General features: G+C 42.8%; 1 protein-coding gene across 3 annotated transcripts in view; it reads right to left on the minus strand.

Moving 5' to 3' along the window:
• Positions 1-23,031, minus strand: part of PIEZO2 (piezo type mechanosensitive ion channel component 2) — a 459,581-nt gene that overhangs the window by 80,033 nt on the left and 356,517 nt on the right. For 2 of the 3 annotated variants that reach the window (XM_069468280.1, XM_069468279.1), the window contains exons 19-28: positions 17,991-18,023; positions 17,412-17,626; positions 14,608-14,768; positions 7,781-7,957; positions 7,357-7,482; positions 5,772-5,972; positions 4,882-5,086; positions 4,672-4,773; positions 3,358-3,523; positions 323-566 (exon numbers count right to left, since the gene is read on the minus strand). In XM_069468280.1, the coding sequence (XP_069324381.1) occupies positions 323-566; positions 3,358-3,523; positions 4,672-4,773; positions 4,882-5,086; positions 5,772-5,972; positions 7,357-7,482; positions 7,781-7,957; positions 14,608-14,768; positions 17,412-17,626; positions 17,991-18,023 (1,630 nt within the window). The remainder of the gene's footprint in view (positions 1-322; positions 567-3,357; positions 3,524-4,671; positions 4,774-4,881; positions 5,087-5,771; positions 5,973-7,356; positions 7,483-7,780; positions 7,958-14,607; positions 14,769-17,411; positions 17,627-17,990; positions 18,024-23,031) is intronic. The other variant, XM_069468281.1, reaches the window with a different exon arrangement.

The raw sequence follows: 23,031 nt of genomic DNA on the forward strand, positions 1-23,031 counted from the left end.
AACACACACCAGGAGTGATGACAAATTGTTCCTTAGAAGAGGTGGAATTTTAATTAATAAAACGCATTTTAGAATTTGTTCTTATAAATGCATATCCTTTAGTCATGGTACCTTGAAATGGTGGAAATGAGCAAAAAGGATCTTGTTTAACACGGCAAAACAAACAGTAACAAATGGTCATTCAAATTCTGAATTTTGCAGCATCTTATTTGGGGCTTTGAAGAGAGCAACATGGCAGGCTCTGGGCTTTTAATAACCACCGAGTGGATTGTTTACTCTTACATTGAAACCACAAATGTGTTACATAGTGGGAGCCACTTACCGACAGGATATTTTTCATCGTAATCACAAAAACGTTGTATGCAATCAGCCAGTCCCAATAGCGCAGGATGCTCTTGATGGGTTTTAATAGCAAATCGCCTCCAAATAGCAGGAAATAGAAACAGGCCACCAAGTAACCCATGCAAAATATGCTGATCCTGGTTGTCCCAGTGATGAAGATGATGGTGAGAACAAACCAGAAAAGGTAGCTGAAGATGATCACTTTGGACATGTCCAAGTAAGATCTGGAAAACAAAGCCGAGCAATCAAAGGACAACAACAAAATAAACAAAAAGACAAAATCGGGAGATTTTACTTTAATAAGGGAAAAGTTCATACTCTGCATTCGACTGTGTGTGAAAGCCGTACCGTGAGCGCTTACTCATCTTTCATTTAAAACTGCCTGGTACAGAGGGAGCCTCACATAAACAGTCGTGAACGAATAGGGAAGTCGTGGGAACACTGAGTGTGCTTGTCATCGTCTCCTCCAGGCCACAGGCTCACAAACAGCAACGGTTCCTGCCCACTCGGTACTCAAAACTCCTCTTTATCTTCCTACAGGAGGCATGAGTGCATGTAGGGCAAAAGAAACTCTGAGATACAGATGCCTCCGGGCTAGCGAGAGAAAAGTTAAGAGTGGGTTCCTTTTGATGAATTATAAGTTAATAGATTAAAACAAATCCACACCACATACAAAGGTTTTATTAGCGATGAAGATCTCCCCTTGCAGGTGGGAAGCAATTCTGACGAGGCAGACACAGCCACTGAGGGGCTTTTGGGCTCTTTCCAGTACTCTGTTTTTGGCTGTCCCTGGGCCGAGTCAGGATCCCTTTTGGGGCCCATCCTCCCCTGCAGCCTTCTTGATGGAAGGTGAGGCTGGTGTTCGGGTCTCAGTTGTCTTCAATAAACAGAGCTCCAGAGTGTGATCACTGTCATCTGACAGAAGATACACTACAGGCCAACTCCCCTCTGTGTTTGATGGATTATAGCTTCTCTGTTTTGGGGGTTTTGCTTTGGTTGTTTCTCTTGCCATGTTGGGGAGAAACATAGGAGAACCAATTCTGGATTAGTTCTTTCATTAATGGGTTATTTTGTAGGATGTTAATGAGTTATCTCAATAAAATTTGCACTGCGCTTGACCTATCCAGCATTATCAGGCAATGAGTCTGAGTTGTGCCTTAATGGTACATTTTTCAGACACATGAACTCTTGACCTTTACTCTTGATGTTAGGTTTTTTGTGAGTGTATTATAAAATACTTATAGTTTCCCTTTGCAATAGGGAAAAGGATGAGCTGGACTGATTTTTTTCTTAGCCTCACAGGGGAGAGGTAAAAAAGGGGAGTCCTACCTTAGATTAGCGTTTAGCAGGATACTTGATTTACAAATAGAATCTTTACGTCTATACAGCATATCAGTTTTTTTGCAAGTTAACTTGTCGATTGTACATATTGAAGCATTAAAGTGCTTCAGCATTCAGACTCAGGAGCTAGTTTGATTGGGTTCAAATCCTTGTTCTGCTGTTGCCAACGTCTGATCTGTTTGCTGCAGTTTCGTCATCTACTGAGTGGGGATAATAATACTACCTACTCACAGGTGGTCATTGGGGTGACATGGTTCAACGCACATAAAGCCTGGAGCAGAGCCTGGCGCACGGTGAGCACGCAGCAACCGCCGTCACGTGCACTGTGGGCCAACAACTGTACGGGTAGGGAAGGGGGACAGGTATAGAAAATCAGTTAGAAGTGGTCTTTGGCTAAGGTGCTTTCACCTTAGAGGCGGGGATAAGAGAGGTTCTCAAAATAACAACTTCAGGCGGAGGGTGAGCCCACCACGTGGACAGGAATCTCCAGCGGGTCAGAAGCTGGCGAGCAGCTTCCGCAGGGGAGAGGCAGCTGGCCTGTGCGCCAACTGTGATCTCTCCCCATGTCGGGTGCACAGGCTGGGCCTGTGCGTGAGCCTGTTCCCACATCCTCGTGACAGCACGGGATGGTGACACGAGTCAGCGAGGAGCAGAGGTTAGGTTACCAGTCCCTAGTCACACAGAGAGTAAAGTGGCCATGAAAATTTACTGCAGCCTCCTCAGGCTACCACAGTGGTGGCTGAGTGGAGTCTCCAAGGACGGGAAGAGCCGAAGGCTGAGGAGGGTGAGCATGCCCTCCACGAAGCCGGTGTCCAGGGATAAAAGCTCAGTGTGAAAGCCCAGAGAATGCAGAGGGAAGGAATGCACGGTGAGAGATCGAGCATGGTTTAAACCCAAACACCACGAAAGGGACAACCAGGCCACCCAGATCAGCTGTCAGAGGCGGGAGGACAGCAGAGTGATGAAAAGGTACCAGGCAGGGAGCTGTTGCAGGGCCACAGAGGGAACACTGCTAACGGGGAGCACAAGCAAGGGTGGCTAGGGACCACCTCCCCAGCCCTCTGTGAATACAGGAAATGAGGATGAGGGACAGGGGATGGGGAGGAGGGATGAGGGATAAGGAGGAGGGATACAGGATGATGAGGAGGGACAGAGGATGAAGAGGAGAGATGAGGGATAAGGAGGAGGGATGGTGGGTAAGGGGCAGGGAATGAGGAGGAGGGATGAGGATGAGGATGAAGGACAGAGGATGAAGAGGAGAGATGAGGGATAAGGAGGAGGGATGGTGGATAGGGGGCAGGGAGTGAGGAGGAGGGATGAGGATGAGCATGAGGGATGGAAGGTGAGGATGAGGAGGAGGGATGGGGAGTGAGGAGGAGGGCTGTCTGCTGGAGAGCTTCTAACTGGTATTGGCACAAGTCAGTTTCTGTATGAAGAACAGACGGGAAACTGAGGCCATGAAAAGATGGTTCACACTGACAAAAGCAGAGGCACGGCTACAATTCAGAGGCCCAGCCTCCAGGCCACTGAGCCACACTGCCCGCATTTATTAGCTCCACTGTGTACAGCACAGCTGATCCATTTCCCAAGTATAGCAGAGAGAGAATTTCTGCAGTGGAGCGATCGAAGTGCACACAGTAAAGTGGCTTTTAACAAATGTGAAGCTCTTGTTACCTGCAGTGAATAAAGTCTGGTACAGGGTTATGTTGGCTGAACGAGGCCGCGTCAAGGTTCATGCAGATCTCGACATTGTCCCCTGCCATTATGCGCACCGCAGCTTTGTTCTCATCCTCAAAAATCTGCCGTTGTAGTGAGGCACACAGGAGCAGCATGAAGTCATCTGGCAAGACAAAGGTGAGGTCATCGGGCCACTCCTCCTCTCCTGGCTTACACAGTGCAGCGCTTCCTCACACAAGTGCTCCCCAGCCCTCAGCGAGTCATGTTCCCGTGGTTCATAGTAACATCCATCCTGGGTTCCAACGTTGAGACCAAGTCACACCTTCCCCACCTTGGGGGACACAGTGACCATGGACATTCCAGGGGCTCATAGTGGGGGAGTCTCTGGATTTCATTTGCGTGTTGGTGAGTCAAAATATTAAGTGCTAATTACTAGTCTTCATGAGTCTCTGATGGGACAATGTTTATTTGCATTTATCTCCTGCCAGTTTTGAGGTGATCATTTGAGCAATTTCCCCATCTTTATTTTTTACATGTGGCAGGTGCAGGCATTTCTGTTTTCCTTATTCTCTCCATCTCCATTTGCATTTGTAACCAAAGGCTATTCCTGAGTTAAGCCGCACTGCAAGCATGGTGAGAGCAGGCGGATGTGTGGACCAGCTTGTGGGAGCACAGAGAGCAGCCTGAGAGAGCTGTCTGCCACCTCCCCTGCCCAGAAAGGCCTCAGGCCAAGCCTGCTTGGCAGCCTGCAGCACAAGTTGCTTCCTTTTTAAAAAAATTAAACCTAAATATGTTTAGGCAGGACAGCCACTCTTGAGTTCTCTGTAGCACCCAGCACTCGCCTATGGTCTTGGGAGACTGCTCTGACCTTTGGATCACCAGCTGCCCTGGGCAAGTCAGCTCTAGAGCAACTAAAATTTGGGCAGCATCCTCCTAGCTCCCACAGTCCTAGCTTTAGGTTTGGTCTGTCTGCAGTGGCAGCCAGAAAACACCGAGGTGCAACACACAGGCCTCCCTCTGTGGTCTGCCTTTTAAAAAGTGGGTGTGTAGGTGTGTGTGTGTGGGGGGGGCAGGCAGGGAGCGCTGCTGGGAGGTGCAATTATGCAAGTGAATATGGTATTTCCAATGTTGACTTATTAATTTTGCAAATGTAATAGGGCAAGTAGAAGCCATTAATGATGTGTGATATTAATGCATAAAGACAAGCCTTTACATGACCATAAAGTCTGGCACTAATGCACAACACGTGAAGAGTGATTAGCAATAAACCCGAATTCCAATGCTCTGTGGCCCTGTGGCTGAAACACTTACAGACGAGAAACACGGGGTTGGGCCGCACAATGAAATCTGGGAAGTACAGCCACTTTATGATGTTGTCGTTGAAGCTGGCACCCTTGAATCTCCATGGGTAATCTGCAGGGAGGGAAGTGGTGAACAGCACAATCAATACTCTTCTCCCATTGGTCCACGTGGTAATGGGTGCTTCTGAAAGCAGCCGGCTCCAGGGAAGGGCACGCTCACCTCGGCAAGGAGCCGGCGGGATGCCAATGCAGATGAAATACTGGAAGGTGATGATGCATGCCAGGAAGCAGCAGTACTTGGGCCAGACCTCCGCAATGGCTTTTCTTCTGCGTCGATATAAGACAGCGATTAGCCAGCAGGCATGAATCATGGCATAGAAATCCATTCGCTGGCCGATCACATTCACTGACATTAGGAAACAGGTCTGTGTAAGGATGAGAAGAAGCAAAAAATTGGGGTTACAGGGAAGAAGACTGGTGCCAGATGTCAGGCCTGTGCAGGCAGCAGAGACCTGCATTCCTCAGGGCAGGTCTGTCTGCACAGGAGCCCAAGGCTTGCTCTTCTGAGTGTCTTTTAGCATGAAGACAGAAATGCTGCTCAGATTACTTCTAAGGGAAAAACTGACTAAGGGAAAAATGTCACTGTTGTGATAGCCACTTCAAACAATAAAGAGAACAGCTATGATCTCTTCATGAAACACTGTTCCAAATTCATTCCACTGAGAAATAAACCACAACCATTTCAGACCAAAACGGTCCATTCTGGCTGCAGGTTACACTTTCAGGATGCACAAAAAGAAAGAAAGTTAATAATATTTTATTCTTAATAAGTTAACATGACAACTGGCGTCCATGTGTTTAAATGGCTCTTGAGATCCAGAGAGGCGAAGCGCACTGCTGCGGGAGGTGGGGGAGGGTTGGCACCTGCTCCTGGAAAACTTTCAGCCAAGCCCGGTCAATCCATCAGTGGAAACACCCTCTGTCAATGCTGAAGAGGCAGTAACCATGGCCAGGAGACGTATAACAAAGCTCCCGTGGCCAAATGGCTAAAGGTAGTTATTTGAATTTTCATGGAAAGAAGAAATATAACACGTCAGCATGGAAACTCACCTCCAGACCAAATTTGTAGAAGAAGTAATTTATGAAGTATTTGGCACAATTAATAAGTCCATCATCTAGATGTAGTCTTGTAATGTCATGAAAGATAGTTTTAGACACAGGCGCTGTAAGGTTATTTCGGCCTCGATAGTATTCCTGATGGCGGTAAATTGTGACTTCAAAGGCCAGAATAGCCAGCATCAAGAGATTATTCTGCAGAGCAAGAAACACAGCTGTGTACACCTAATACTTTATGATTCAGTAATTTCAAGCAATCCCCAAAAATAAATCATCGTATTTAATTCTTGATGTCTAAAATGATAATGTTTTATAAAATCCCAGCTCTATTAAATATAATTTAGAGCTCAGTGTTCATTTTCCTTATCGTATTTATTGTGGAGTTACCTCCACTACGTAAGTGGCTAATTTCTATGGCACTAGGATCTAGACATAAGACTGCTGCTTCCCATTCCTATTCCTCAAAAAGTACACACCACACACCACACACCACAAAGGAAGCAGTTTCCCATTATCTGAGGAGAGTGGTCCAAACTGTTTGCAGCTAGAAGTGGGAAACAGTACAGAAACATGCTGGAGACACACCAAGCTGGAGAGTGGGAAGCTAGTTAGGGGGAAATTTTTGGACACCCTGAAATCTGGCTAGAGAGAGCAGTAAATTGAGAAGCATGCTGATGACAGTAAAATAATAACAGTGATTCCAGTAGTGGTAATAAAAATGGTTAGTATTCATGGAACCATAGGTGCCTGATGCTATTCTAATCACTCTTTTCAAATATCATTTTGTTTTATACTTATAATAGCTATTTATGGCAGATACCATGACAAAAGATTCTACCACATGAGGAAAAACTAAGAACTGCCCAAAGAAAGTGGGATGTTTATACATTTCAAAATCCCAGCTGCTGAGTATAAACGTTTTTTTTATTGCTAAGTGCATTGTCAGTGTAATACAGTTAGGACTGCTCAGCTTATCCATCAAAGTAAATGTGAAAAATCTGAAGTATATTGTTTTCATTATGATTGTATGACTATTTGCAATCAAAGTTTCTTTTGCTGAGATATGGTTTATTACTTCTGAATGTAATATATGTTCTTCATTAAAAATTATTGAGAAACAGAATTTAGATCCAAAAATTTCTTGTAATGCTATCTCCAGTTCTCAGAAATCATCACTATTGACCATTTGGTATATGTTACCAATATTTTTCTTTGTGTCTAGAAGAGATCATACTATGCACTGTGTTTTGAGATCTGCTTTTCTTTTCTTAACTGAACAGTATATTTTAGACATATTTTAATTCTAATGCACCCATTGATCTCCATCTTGTAATGGTTACAAAATGTTCCAGTAAAGGTTTTTGTCATATTTTATTCAACTAATCTCAGACAGCATGGACATTTTGTCCCCAGCACAATGCAGGACTGATTTTAACATTTAGAATTTGTTGCAAAGGTGATTCCAAATGCCACATGAGAAGATGACGTTACTATCAGATGTGATATTAAGAGTCTCAAGGAAAAGGATTCCAAACTATGACCACGTGGAAGCTCAAAATAAGCATAGTACAGCCATTACCCTCAGGTAGACGAGCAAAGGAGAAGACTTCCTCAGGCCAACCCACTCTGTCGGGTCAATGGAAGCATTGTAGAGTAGAGACTTGTTCAGGTCCTGAAGGGGTATGTTCGTTTGATTTTCATTTGGCTGAAAAGAAGAGAAAATGGAGTAACAAATAGCTCCACAGATTAGGAGAATTCGGATCATTCTCCTTCAGCTTTGAGCAAAGGGACATTGGTGGGATTGGGGAAGGAAAGGCCCATTTCAAGGGGGAAATCCCAGTATGAGAGGAGATTAGGTACACCACTCGGGGCTGGAATATATGCAACCTGGATGAAGTGACTCACAAGCTAGACAGAATGTGCTTGGAGATGCAGGTTCCCCACATATCTGCCTTAGTTCCCTAAAGGGCAGTCAGGAATATTCCCCCATCATTGAGGCTCACCAAGGTACAGTTAACAGAAAAGTTCTCAGGCTTAATGGTTTGGAGCTGGTACAACATTTTGCAGACGATGATCACACACGTCCAGACAGTGCAGACGCTTGAAGCCAGACGGCGTAGCTTTGCATACGGCAGAGCAAAAGCCCAAGAAATCAAAAACACATAGTTGAACAGAGACACCTGGAAACATAAAATCAGAAATGGGGACAAAAATATATAACATGGCATAACACCCACAAAACAGGACGGCTTGATTTACTCAGTTCAGCAAAGGTTGACTGAGTTCCTAAGGCATTGCCCTAGGTGCTGGGGGTACTAAGATAAGTGATTTATGGTCTCACCCTTTCAGGACATTATGGCTTGTATGGCAGACAGACATCTAACTAGGTAGTCAATACAATGTAGCAATGGCTAAGCTGCAGCTGTGGGCAGGCCCCCGTGAGAGCACCCAGAATGGTCCTTAGTCTAATGCAGATGTTCAGGAAATATTTTCAGGAAGAGATGGTGCCTAAGATGAGCCAGGCCAAGCAAGAAAGATGGGAAGTGCATTCTAGGTAAAGGACACCTGAACAAAGGCAGGAAAGCACGAGAGAGCATGGTGGGGACAAGTGACTACAAACACCTGGAAGTGCGAAGTGCAGCAGGAAGTGAGGCTGGGCATTTTCACACCATGCGGCACAGGAACCCATTCTTCAGAAAACAGAGAGCCACGGAGGGCATTGCACTGGGGGGTGTGAAGGTAAGGTTTGCATCTGACTGAGACAAATGTAACTGAGGAACGGAGGGCTGCACTGTGCGGATTAGACGCGCTGTCAGGAAACCAGGGGACGTGTTGCTGCAGTAGCCCAGGAGAGAGTGAGAGGAAGCCGGCATTTGAGAGGGGAAGTGAAATTAGCTGGACTGATGATTGATTGGTTTGGTGGTAGTGGGGAGGGGTTTAAGGGAGAAAGCACAAGGAGTGACTCCCAGGTTTCTGCGTGAGGGCTCAGTGGCTGATAGTGCCGTTACTGAGACAGGCAATGCTGAGAGAGCAGCTGGATCGAGGAGGGTGGGCAATGACTTCAGCTTGAACATGTTGGCTTTGGGTTACGTGTGAGTTTACTGATCAGACAAGATGTCTCCCCATTTCTAGCAATTCTCTACAGGTAATAGTTCTTTGAACAGTACAAAAGCACTGCCATCTTATTCAGATGTTGAAATACTCATTTATTCTGAATATTGTTAAAATGATATCCCAGGGACAGTTAATATTACCAGGTGGAAATAACAGCATGCACTCAATTGACAAAACTGAACATGTACCAAGTGCTAAGCACTGTGGTCTCTAAGAGGTGTGGTTACCTATTTGGCTTATAAAACTATAAAAAAAGAATATGTGGAGATTTCATGACAGTATTTAATTCTATTTGTTACCTGCTACTCTTCTATTCAACTACTTGTCATTGTCCAAGGCAAGGGACCTCTCTGAGAATTAAGTGCTGAAGTATTATGTAGGAAGAGCTGCCTTACAGAATTAATTGAGGATGAAAGAAATACTGTGTGTGGAGGTGCTCTGTAAACTATAAGCACTCACAAACATAATCAATGTTATATTAAATATATTTTGAGTAGCTAATTGACTCTTCTTCCTTATCCATCAGCAAGTGTCATGTCATTTTGGACATTAAAAAGCCAATCCTATTAAAGATACTGTGAAATTAAATCTCTCTGTTATTTCTTTTATGTATTTAAAGGCATTGAGTATAAAAACAGTACAATTAATTCATGTAGTATTTTTAATTTTTGAGCAATGGGGAAAGAGAGGAAAAGATAATAAGTTCATTAAGTTCTAACTAGGTCCAAAGTAACACATCCCATGAGGATTTCCTGCCCTCTGGAAGCACACAGGACAACGCAATGAGAAGTACATGATTTGTCCACAACAACACAATGGCACGAATAAGTTGTCAAGTGAGTGCATAGCTGAGTCATCTAGCCTCGGGGTAGGGAAGACTGCCCAGAGGAGGTCAGATTCAAACTGGGACCTAAAGACTAAATAGGAGACAGAAAGGCAGAAGGAATTGCAGGTCCTAGGCCTTTCAGGCAAGGGGGAGCACAGGGTTGGACATCCGTGGAGAAGTGAGTGGTTTAATGTGAGAGAAGTGTGACCTGAAACCTCACACAGGACTTTAAAGTCCACCAGGTGTCCTAGGTCTAGGGACAGCAATGGTGAAGTGGTCCAGGTCAGGTCATAAGGGTCTTACCCGTCACCATGAGGACCAGAGAGAGCTGTTGCAAGGTTTCCAGCAGAAGATTAACGTGATCACAGTCACACTCTGGGAAGATCATCCTGGCTGCATTATGATTCCACACATTAGAAGAGAAAAGATTAAGGGAAAAGTTGGGAATCTGTAAGAATAATCTAAAGAGGAAACTGATGTAGAGGCAGGGATAATTAGTTGAAGGTGCTTTTGGGACACACAAGAAGTGGGGTCATGTCCAGTTGTCACTTGGACGTAGGGTCTGGAGTTCAAAGAGAGCACTGAGGTGAAGACACAGATTGAGGACTCATGGCATGTAGAGGGCAACTGAACCAGAGAGCTTGGGACCTCCCCTCGCAGAGTCTAGACAGGTGAGAGCAGGCTGTGGACAGAGCCTGAGCAGCACTCCCAAGGCTGGCGGGACGAGAAGGAGGAGGCTGTGGATGAGACGGAAAGAAGCGGCCAAAGCAGTGGGCAGAGTCCAGCAGAAAGCAAGCCTGTGATGGCGGGGACAAGAGACGGGAGCGTGTCAAGGACAAGGCAAGCCTCTCCAGTACCCAAGATCCTAGGGGAGCTGCATAAAATAAGGACTGAAGAGCCTCTGTGAGGTGGATATTTTTATTTTTATCATTTTACAAATAGAAAAACTGTTGCTCAGAGACTTTGTTCTATGCAGGCAGCAAGCCAGGGGCAGCCTCAGTCTGGTTCCAAAAAGTGCTCTAGCACAGTGTCATCATCTAAAAAGACCACGGTTTCATCATTTCCCTGGTGATAATCTCATGGAAAGTTCATTTAAAAAAAAAAAAAAGAAGAAAAATACCTGGGCCCCACGCAATACCGAAGAATTAGAATTTCTAGGGAAATAGGTGCTGATCCATGTATATAACAAGTGTCCAGGTGATTCTTATTATCAGGGAATTTTTAGAAACAATTTTATGTTACTATACCTTCCTAACAAAGCGCTTTTACACAAATTATCATCTTATCTGAACATAAACTTGTGAGGCTGAGGGCACTTCCTCGAGAGAAAGGTCCTCCGAGAACAGAGGGTCTCCCTGGCCTGCCTCTCTCAGGGAACCCACAGTGTAATTGTCACCTGCAGGGTGTGACCCCCTGCAGGACATACCCCTCCCTGTGGAGCAAGAGCTCCCTGTGGGCACCTCTAACCAGCAGTTAACGCCACTGTGGGTTTTATTTACCAGCTATTCGCATCAGGCAGTGTGAGCTGAGCTAAGAAGTGCGTCTTTCAAGCTTTTGCCCCAGCGTCCAGCACCGCGTGAGCATTCAGTCTACTGTGAGTGCGGAATAAAGGCTAAATGAACACTCAGTGGCAGTGAAAATAATAATAATAATAAAGCCAACTGACATCTGGGAGAAATCTCAAATTTGAAAAGTTCTTTTATTTGCTTCCTTTATTTAGTCAGGAAACGTGGACCTTCTCCAGTTGGCCAGGCCCCTGGAGGAGCTGAGGGCAACAACAGAAATAAAGTATGGCCTCTTTCCTCAAGGAGTAACTCCATCTCACAGAGCTCTCCAGCAACCTTTTGAAATTATAGAAGTATTTGTGTATTAAAAAAAGGAGAAGACAATGTGTTTTATATATATACTCATATATATATTTATATCTAGGTTATTTCAATGTGGTGTCACTCCTCAGTAAGAGATGTTGATGTAAAATAAAGGTTTCTCTGACAATTTCTTTCCCAGTGGCTTGTTCTTCCTCAGATACCCCATGATGATAACTTTGAAAAGATTTAATATTAATATTTGTGGGAGAGATGACTCCAAAGTTCATGAAAACAAGCACCATTCCTAAGGCCTTGGATAAGGATGTCTGAATCCAAACTGTGTTGCCACAACTCCTGAAGAGTCTCTCTGTGGGGAGGGGCTGCCGTCTGCCTGACCCCGTGCCAAGACCACAGGGTGGGTGGGGAGTCTCAGAGGAGAATGTCTTTCCCTCAAAGCCCCAGTGAGGAGCTGCAAGGGGCCCACTTGCAGGTGCCCTGTGTGCTGTGGGGCTTGGGCACAGAGTGTGGGCACTGATGTCCAGCTTTCACCCAGAGAATCCTCGGGGCCAGAAGAGATGGGGGCCCTGGTGGCAGGGCCCAGGGACTTGCTTTGCTGGGCTCCGTGTGCACCAGCAGGGCAGGGCCTGTGTGAGAGTGGCCCTGGGGCCTGATGTGGGGGGGACGGAGAGCCTGGGCTGCCCTGAGACAGTTCAGGAGGGCTGCCTGGAAGGGTGACAGGACTCCTCGGCAGAGCCCACAAGGAGCAGATACCAGACCACCAGGGGCTGGGTGCTGGTGACGGCCTGTGGCTGCTGGGCACCCGCAGAGGAGACTCCGTGAGAGCAGGGGAAGGTTTACCCACTGCCAGCACAGAGCACGAGGCCACTGTGGGATAGCACAGGCCACGTGAGAATGTCCCCAGCCTTCTGGCCCTGAGTCTGTGAGTCTGTGCTCCAGCGGGAGGGTCCTGGAGAAGTCAGCAATTAGAGGGGACAAGATGCGGGTGAGAAAGGAAGAAGATTCTACCTGGGAAGAGACCCGAGTTGTGCTGGTTCTCTGTGGCTGCACAATTTTAATTAATGAAGTGAGGTCTTGCTTGCTATACAAAGTCCCTGTAGGACTTTGTGTTACCTGGGAATGATCAGAAAGTGTGCTGCGTTCCCGGCACAGAAAAAAGTTTCCCTGCAGGATGCATTTTAAGGGGACAATGAAGGTCTGAAGTTGTTTTTATGATTAGGCTCCCCTGTGCGCCTGTTCCATCAGAAAGAGCCAGCTACGCATGTGCTGACCAGAGCCCAGAGCCCACAGCAAGTGTGGAGAGGGGGAGACGTGAGCAGAGATGGCTTCAAAGATTGTGCAGTTGCTCACCCTCACGTCAGTGAGATGACGTCCCTTGCAACACAGGTGGTTAAAAACGATCTTACAGAAACGGGATTTGGTAGATGTTAGCAGCAGCAGAAGCAGCATGTCTCTGCTTCATGAGTCCCTGACATGTTTGTAAGTCAGAGGTGAGAGAGGTAGAATTAGGAACGGAAATCTCAATGTCTGTGCAAGGTGTGCATCACAGAGAAGGAACTGGTTGTATTTTATGAAACGCCCTTTTTCTACTGGGGTAACAAGGTAACTAGATCACAATCCTTTATTTATGTTCTAGTCTATTCATGAGACTACATTCTCGAGACTCATTTAGGATGATTGAAAGAGTTATATTTGCCTTTTGTTTAGGATCTGTAAGAAAGTATGTCATTTAACTCTGTTTTTGAACTCTCTAGAATGGATTTCAGATAGTGAATTTTCTTGCCTGACTCTAATTTCTCTTTTATCTAATGCCCTTTCCCATCATTAAATTGTTTCAATATGCCTTCACAAATCTGCCATCATTACATGACTTCTCAGGTAATCAGAAGTTATCTGTACATTATATTTGGTTAATTCAGAAATGGTCTTTGCTCATTTTTTTGCCAAATGGCTTCTCTTGTTGTTTTCAATTTCTCTTTAATATTCTGACCCTCAAATTTCATCTGAATTGGTCGATTCACCTATGTAGTTAAAATGCTTAAACATTTTTGCTCTCAATGTACATAGTAGGCTAGATTTTGGCTCTTATTAATATATAGGCTTAGTTACTTAACAATGAAGCATATGTCACATTCTACCACGAATTTCACAGTGTGGTTTCCTTTTTTGTTTCCACCTGGAAAGGGTCACCTCTCCATTTCACATAGTTTGTATGAAATGGGAGAAGGTTCTAGTTTAGACTATAGAGCTCAAATTAAGGCTTATCCTTTAGTTACCTATTTATGAATCATTTATGTTTGTAGTATTGTAGTTGTAATATTTTCCTATTATTTAACTTTTTAAAGATTATAAGCAGTAGTTTCCTGACTGTGAGACTCTCTGAATTATAACCAACTCAAAAATAGTCCAGGGAAATTAGAAGCATGCAAATTTTTTGGTTGAATAAATTAAAAGAAAGCTAAATTTCTCCACAATAAGTATTAAATAATTATTGGCTGGATGATGACTCTTTTTTTATAGACAAGGAAATAGAAGTGCAACACAGTACACTGTTAAAGACTCTGTATCTTGTCTCAAAAATCCAACAATAAAAACATTTAAAAAATTTGAAAAATCCAATAATAAATAAGATGAGCTTTACTGAACATTTTATTAGATTTTGGAATCTAAGCTTATTGCTTGATAACATAAACTGGAATGGTTACTGCTTTTCTCAAAGAGAATTTAGGGAGATAGATTCCCATATGCAAGCACAGAAAAGCCACTTGCTCTCATACACTTCCACTAAGAACTACATGAAAACAAGTAACCTTTGTGATATCAGTAAGCCAATTAGAAACTCAGCCATGACCCTCTTTCTCTCCTGCCGTCTTTCCTTTTTCTCAGTCCCACTCACTGCCCTTCAGTTTTTCTGTAAGTCAAAGCACATATGCCTGCCTTGGAGCCTTTATACCTCAGTGTAACGGGCATCACATTAAAAAAAAACATCATGGACAGTTGGAAAGGAAAATGATGACCCTCTATGGTTCTATTTGGCCTGATGATGGGACAAATGCTCACTTGCCTCTTTCACAGAAACCCAGATAATATATGATGAAACAATCTTGATGATGTGCAACTCCAAAATCCACCACATGAACACCTGCAGCTTGTGAAAATACTCCAGGAATTTTAAGAATAGCACAGTGAGGCGGTCAATCACCAGATGCCATTTGTTCCTTAAATCTGCAAAATAGCAAGTACACCAAAGAGCATAAAATTTTTTGTATTATTATTTAAAGCATACCTTATAACTTTCAAGTTGGAATGAGAAGCTTCAAAAAATTTACAGTGGATAACAAAATATGGACTAAGGGTGGTCTAAGAAGTCCAAGTCAGGATGACACAGGTATCATAAACTGAGGGATAAGGCTACTTTTATCCACCTTTTAATTAGTGTAAAGAATTTTGGCCTTATTCACTCTTAACATTGAGCTATAGTCCCCTAATTTTCTGAAAATACTAAGTAACCTGAGCTCTCTCCAGATGACATCATTGTTGCCAAAATAGCACTTTAATAAGTGGCCAGTCTCTTTTGACAGAGTTTGACCAGTGAGTGGATAAAGCCCTCCAGTGTTCCTGAAAATGCCAATCAGAACTCTGCACAGGTGGAATAGCCTGCTCCTTGTTGGAATGAAAAAGGGACACCAAGTATCAGAATGACCAAATACACGTTTCATGAAACATGGTCAGATTCATTCTAATCATAATTTTTAATCAAATACGTCACTCTTCTTTCCACCTTGTGCTAGGTGCAGGGGTCATGCTTCTGTCTAGATGAACTGTGCTGGCTGATTTGATTGAAAGTTACAAGAGGGCCATTTTGCATTATCAGCACATCCTCATGTTTGGAGATAAAAGTTCACAAGACTAGGCTGGACCTAAATATCTCCTTAAGTAGCTTCTTAGCCTGGCGTGGGTAGTTGTAGCAGTTACTGTATTTGGTTCTAAATGCTGTTAGGTTCTTCTTCCTACTTTTCTTCCCAGACTTGAAATAATGTTTTACTAGGGCATGATGAGACTTGAACAGTGAAATATGCTGCCGTAGTCCCCCCTATCCAGTTTTGCTTTCCGAGATTTCAGTTACCCACAGTCGACCAACCATAGTTCAAAAATATTAAATGGAAAATTCCAGAAATAAACAAATGAGAAGTTTGAAAATGCACACTGTTCTGAGTAGTGTGATGAAATCTCTGCCCTGCCCCCCTGAGATGTGAATCATCCCTTTGTCCAGCATGACCGTGCTGTCTACACTGCCTGCCCATTAGTCACTTAGTAGTCATCTCGGTAATCAGATCAACTGTTGTGGTATTGCAGTGGTTGTGTTCAAGTTAACTTTATTTTTCTTACTAATGGTCCCAAAGTTAAAGAGTAGTGATGCTGGCAGTTTGGACATGTCAAAGAGAAGCCATAAAGAGCTTCCTTTTAGTGAATAGTAAAGTTCTTGACTATAAGGGAAAAAAAAAAAATGTATCCTGAGGTTGCTAAGATCTGTGGTAAGAACAAATCTTCTATTTGTGAAATTGTGAAGAAGGAAAAAGAAATTCGTGCCTGCTGTATCTGTACTATCCATGGTTTCGGCATCCACTGGGAGTCTTGGAACATATCCCTCTAGGATAAGGTGGGACTACTGTATTTACAAAGTGACTCAGAGAATAGTCAATACAAAGGTTTAGGTAATAAACGAGCGTGATTCAGAGGTGTAGATGGCACAGATGGCACATACATGAGGAGTGAGAGAACAAAGTGCAGTGCAATTTTAGGTGAGATCCTGTTAGTAAAGATGAAAACCCATCTCAAAGCAGTGTAACAAAATCCTAGTCTTAATTACTTGGTCTCATAGAGCTGGGCTTTCCCCTTTACACTGAGGAATGTCCATTGCTCAGACACGCAGAGAGCATTTCTGGTCCTCTCCTGAGATGTACTGAGATGGGCAGGAGAAGGAGACCAGGCTTTGGGGAAGCTTGCCTTTGAAGGGATCTTCTACCTCAGGCTGCTTTTTAAATTTTTTACTTTTGTAACGCACAGAGGACCAACAAAGACAAATGCAGCATCTTAATGTCACAGCCCCAAAACATCACCCCAGAGGTGATGCTCTCTGGTTTCTCCCATACTTTGTGGTAACTGCTAAATAGGCTAAGATCTCTGCCTTTTATATTCCCTGTCACATAACATTTCCTGATCACCGAAAGTATTCAATTCTCATCATGTCCTATTAAAACATTATTTCAAGGCTAGAAAGAAAAGTAGGAAAAAAAGAGCCTAAAGAATAAGGAATGAACAATGATGATAAAAACATCTCTAGGAGTTTGCTTGAAATGATAATTATCCAATTGCTAATTTTCTCCCCCATTGCCCATGTCCTTAAGATTTAGAACAGGACTAGAAATATATTCTTACTGGTTTCCTGGAAAAGCTTCACAATGGCTTCTAGAGAAAGAGTTTGTAAAAGTGATGTCTAGAACTTTCAGAGATTTTGCAGCAAGCACGACTTGTTTCTACTTCTGGTGGGCAACACTCCTGCCAGAGGCTTGCACCTGAGCACATGGTCAGAGCCACATCCCACGAGTGTCCAGACAGAGCCCCACTGGGGGCCAGTTATTGATAACCAGCCGTCTGCTCTCTTCCCCTCAGTCAGAATTGAGAGAAAATTACTGGAGCAATTGGAACAAGAATATTACAACTGTAGCAACCAAAAGAAAAAACTCCAATTTTTATCTCGTGGACTAGGTCTAATACATATCCTTTCGGGGCAAGTCAGTGTTTCCTTCACTCACTCAGCCTGGCAGCCTTCATTTTCTGAGCAACTGCTCATAGTGGGTCGATTACCTGACGTTTCTTCCTCCTCCTCTGACTCCTCCTCTTCCTCTCCGTCTTCTGACTGCTCGCTGTCTTTCCCAAGCTCACCCTTCTCGGCCTTTTCAGAGTATCCCTCAGGCTTCTCCTCCCTGGGCTCAGCCAACTTCCTCACCTCCGGCTTCTCCAGGCTGGCAGTCAGATTTATCATGGTGAGGTCTGGGAGGCTCCCTTCAGGGTGGGCCAGTCTGTTGGCAGAGAGCAGCTGAGTCAGAAGGGGAATGGGTGTCAGGAGAGGTTGGAGTGAGGGGCACGTGAAAGGAGGACAAACAAAAATGAAATCGGTGCATGTACAAAGACCTCATGAGGTGGGGTGTTAGCATCTTGTCATTTTTTTGTTTGTTTTAAGTTCTTTCCTAAAACAAACTGTAAACTCAGTTAGGTTTTGTTAGCTTTTCTAGCTCAAGTTCTAGTAATTAGTTGGTAATGAGAGCTATTGACACCTAAACTTGACATTTTTCCCGGAGGAGAAAATGGTCAAAGTTTAGGATGTAGAAGCATGAAATGGCATCGTGTAGAGTAAGCATTTCATGGCTTCACAGGGGGACTTACTCATTTTGGTGGATTGGTAATTTTTTCTTGATGCTGCTCAAAGTAATTGAAATAGAAAGGAAAAAAAGGAGATGAGAATAGAAGAATTATAAGGAATGTCAGAGATCACATATCATGCTACATATCATCCGCTATCGCATTCCTGTACGCTGGTTGCAGTAATGCCCTAACGCCAAATGCATTCCAGGATGGCATTAATAGCGTGCTTTGCTCTGAACCCTAGGCTTGGCAACTGATTTGAGAGTGGACAGGACTGCAGAATTGTAAATGGGAGAACATACTGAGACTGCCGGGGCAAATTATTAATACATCATGCTTTCTTAGTAACGCAGCAAACCATCTTGCAAGAATCAAGTCATTCACATTTTAAATAAGTTTTCAAAAAACTCTTAAATAATATGTGCTCTCAGTCAACCTTTGCATAGAGTAATCCCACTTTGCCATTATCTAAAGCCTACGCCATGGAAGCTAAATGCTTTCAGGAGTGAGACATCTGCAGCACGTCCCTGCCTGAGAGTTACTGATGGGAACTCTTGACCGGTACCATGAGAGGACTGTGAGATCCTGAGCTAGAGAGAGAACGCAGGAGAGAGAGCTTCTGCTGGGCCCTCCCTGAGGACAGCAGCCTGGGACGTTACAGTTTATTTCATAGTGGACAATAAAAAGTATGATCCTTTTCCTACATTTTTAAAAAAGTCTATCGCCTTATTCATATTCAAATTAATGTTTTAAAGAATATTTGGAGGCAACAAAATGCATATTAGGAAAAAGTCTACTGTAAACACTCATAATCTTTTCCATTTACAGTAGTTAATCCATAAATGTTCAGCATAGTTGTAACAGGACAATTAACATTCTATCTGTATGATTGTGGGCTCTGAGTAAACTAACCTTTCTGACATTTAATTAGTTCTCTATAAAATGATGAAGTTTGACTAGATAAAATGGATAAAATGTGAGCTTACTTTCAACTTGTTGATTTTATACTTGAAAACACGCCTATCATTTTGGGTAACTATTGTAATGAATCTACATTGTCCTTAGACTTTTGGAGAGGTTATTGCTCAAAAGCAATTCCATTTAACAGGGTGTCCCGCAGGTAAATGATAGCATGCCAGAAACAAATCATTAATTTAATGGAGAAAGAGCATCTGAGGATAGTTCAACATTGCTGGGAGGTATTATGCTGACCTATGACTTCCTCATTTTCCTAAGCTAGTAAATTCACCCTCCCGACTTCAGGAAAGTCAACCACTCTTGAAATTGCAAATCCTCTACCCCAGTGCCACACATCAAATCTCAGGGTACATATTTGCTCTTCCTGCTTTGTTAGGACTCTACATATTAAATGTCATTAAATGTGGAAGAGGTCAGGTGATGTAGAACTGTCAATATGCATTTATTCTCTTCAGCACTGCCAGAGGTCTGCGTTTTGTAAATGAGAAGGTACTTTTCATTAGGACAAGGAATTTGGTGTGTTTTCACGTGGAAGTGTGACTATCTCAGAGTGCATTTCAAATGTCTACATCAACACTGCTTAGACTTCACACTGACAAGAAAACAACTTCCCAATAATTTGACTGCTATTTATGGAGAGAAGCTCAAAGAGAGGAGGATGTTTCTGCAGCTGCTTCTGTGGCTACATAGCAAAACATCCTAGAGCAAGGTGCCCTGGGGCAAACTGCTATGCCCCAGGCAAGGTATATCGAGAAGAGATTGTTAAATGAAGGAGTCAAAGGAAGACACTGGAGTGAGTCTCTGGGAGGAAGGTCCAGAAGACCTACTCGTAGAAACTTGTAATGGTACCAGATGGAGCTGAGGATAGAAGGGAAGGGACGCTCTGCTGCTCATTTCCCTCTGACCTGATCCGTATAAGGAAACAGGGCAGGTAACCCCAGATGCCCTCTGGAGCAGTCTAACCTTAGGAGCTTGTAATAGATGACAAAAAAAAAAAAAAAAAAAAAAAAAAAAGAAAACAGGGAAAACATGTACCAGGCTGTCATTTACTGGTCTAGGAGCGTGTTAACTACCTGAGAAATTTCAGTGGGTTGTACCTGGTATTATGGAAATCTGTGTGCATAAAACATGTACAGATGAAAATATTTTAAATGCATGAATGAAGCGTCCTGTTTTAAAAAGACATGTGTGAGTCCTTCCTTTTTTTTTTTTTTCATTTCTATCATAGCCTTTTTAAGAGGTGACAGAGAAGAATGTTAAAAGCATAGGTTTTGGAATTAGAAAGACTTGGGTTCAAGACCCAACCAGGCATTTCCCAGATGGCAAAACGACCTGACTTGCCTGTTAAGACTGAGTTTGCTGCAACCACAGTGCCTACTTCACAGGATGTTGTAAAAATTAAGGTAGTTTCTGTTATGTAATTAATACAGTGCTTATTTACACAGGAAAAATTTGAAAGTAAGAAACCATCCTCTAATGATAGATTTTCATATACTAGGATTTGATAACCTGTATCATAAATTCATTCAAATGAAAATGCAAGGGGCCACACAAAATGGACGATAGGGAAAGTGATCAGCAAATTCTTTAAAAGAACTTGTCTATTTTAAAAAGGCCATTCAGAGGAGAAAGAGCAAACATTTCTTTCTTGGGAATCTGTCTCCCAATATTCAATGTTCTGTTTTCTGTGCATAACCTCTGACCACAGCATTCACTAAGGGCGGGGGAGGGGAGAGCTGAAGAGGTGGATCTGCACAAAAGCAGACTTCAGAGGCAGAACCACCTGCAGTTGCTAGAACAAACAGTTGCATGGGCTCTCGGGAGAGCCTGTGCACTTTCATTCAGTTCCCCTAGCAAAGAAAAAGGACCTTGATTTTCCAAAAAACTAAATTTAAAAACACACATGAGTAAAAATAGTCCCTGAAACTTCAGGCTAAGGAACGTACAATACTTGTAATTGTTTACTGGCCACCACATGCGAATTATCTAATGACCGTATGAAGGATTTTTACTATAGATGTGGTGATGGATGAACTGGTTCTCAGAGAAGGCCCCTCACCCAGTGCCTGACATAGCACCGGTTTTGTATGACTTTCTCTGCTGGGAGCTTATTTTCTTCTCTTTGCATTTTGTTTAAGTTTACCAATAACTTTGTTTCCTTGCTTTTATTATGCTTCAGGCTCTGAGCTCTCATGGACTGTCTATTTCTTAGGCACAATGGCTCTCTCTTTCACGTTCTAACAAAGCAGATGACATCTGTCTATTCATCCGCCCTTTCTCTAGCTTCGCAGCTTTGTGCAGCCTCCACGTGTGCGTTTCTCCATGTGTATCCACATCATTTTATTCTGAGTGTGTGTTCTGGGGACTTTCCTCTTGAAGGCAGCAATGCAGTCTTGGCCTACTCATCTCCCTCACAACATGCAGCATTGTGCATGGGGTACACCATGACTCACTGAATGTTGGGTGAAGAAATTCTATACACTGGAGAGGCATTCTTATTTCAAACAGAAGAAACAAATTGTGTAACATGGAGGGAGCACTGAAGAGGTTTAATTCCTTACTTAGACTTGACTTTGAAAAGCTTCATATGAAGCTAGTTTCCATTAAAGAAAATGGAAATTCTACTATTATAAGACCTCCTTAGTCTAAATGCCATTTATTTTTAACTATTCCAATTTGGAAATGTGGTATTGTAAACTGCACTCACCCCATTATCATTAGAATATTAGAAAAAAGATGCTTTGGAAATTTGTAGTGTTTATAAGTAATATTTAAAGTAGAATATTTTTACTGTTTAAAATAAATTATTTTCTAGAACTTGTAAGCACTTTTAAAAGATTGTATTCACACATAAGCAATTGGTTTGTGAATTTAACAACACATCTTAAATATGCGTGTTAGTAACTCCTCTAAAAAAATTTACTGGGCAGGATTGGATACAATGGTTCCAGTTTCTGCATATGTAGAAAGAAAAAAAATTGCTCTTATTAAAATATTCTAATTTATACTGTTCACTAAATCAGTTGAAACATCCCCACAATTATTGACATTATTAAAATTTTATCACAGTTACCCACCATCCTCAATATACTCCTCTACCTGGTAAGGTAATGTCTAAATTTTAATCAACCTCATAAGTTGAATTATAGATATGCCCCCTCTTTTAGTTCAGAACTAACACTTGTAAACACATTATATTTTTTATGAAACATTGAGCATACAGAAATAAATTATGGGAGAAGGAAAGCTTATTTATTTTATAAAAGGATTCACCCTATCATGCTAATGAATAGTAGGCCCTATTAAAAAGCTTTACAGTCCACATTTCAGAAGCACATGTTGTAAAATGAGAGATTTGTTTGACAATGTTTTTTGTCGGGGGCATAGCTCTGGCCTCTCTTAACATGTTAATATTCATACAAAAATGAGAGATTTCACTGGCAAGAAGATAGTGGTAAAGTTGGAATGTTTCAAGTTGTTAATTATTTTGGGTGACTTTGAAGCTTGATACTTGTAAGAACTCCTGGGTGAATTCGCTGGTCTTGTGATTTGGGGTAACAGGCATAAGCTTCCTTTCATGAGGTGTCTGGAGCTATTGGGATCAAGACTTAATCCAGCTGCTGCTGATGGAGTCCATCAAAATAACTCTTGCCCCCTTGACTGTCTCAGCCAGACCCTCACAAAGCGAATGCTAAATGCTTTAGGAGAAACACACAGAGAGGAGAGTAGTTCCTTATGTTTGGAGGGATGAGATTTAAATAGTTGCTTAAGATTTCTATCTAGAGTCTATATCTTATTTCTCTATTAGCTAAAAACCTGAAGCTGATGTTCCTCACTTAGGCTGTCAAAAACTGGCCCCCACAAGAAATCATCCAGTCCTCGCTCATTTCTCCTCCTTCCACAATCTACCTGCTATCTTTTTCACACTTCGTTCTAGAAGTTCTGCCTCCTAGAATTTGCTATTTGGTTGTCTGCCTCAGGAGTGTACCTAAGGGAAAAATGAATGAAATAGAAAACCAACAAATCTTTCGAAGAGTTATTTCGTTAATTAGATTTATTGCAAGATATATGTTTTCTATTAGCT

This window comes from Eulemur rufifrons, chromosome 5 (assembly GCF_041146395.1).
Source record: "Eulemur rufifrons isolate Redbay chromosome 5, OSU_ERuf_1, whole genome shotgun sequence".
Taxonomy (NCBI): domain Eukaryota; kingdom Metazoa; phylum Chordata; class Mammalia; order Primates; family Lemuridae; genus Eulemur; species Eulemur rufifrons.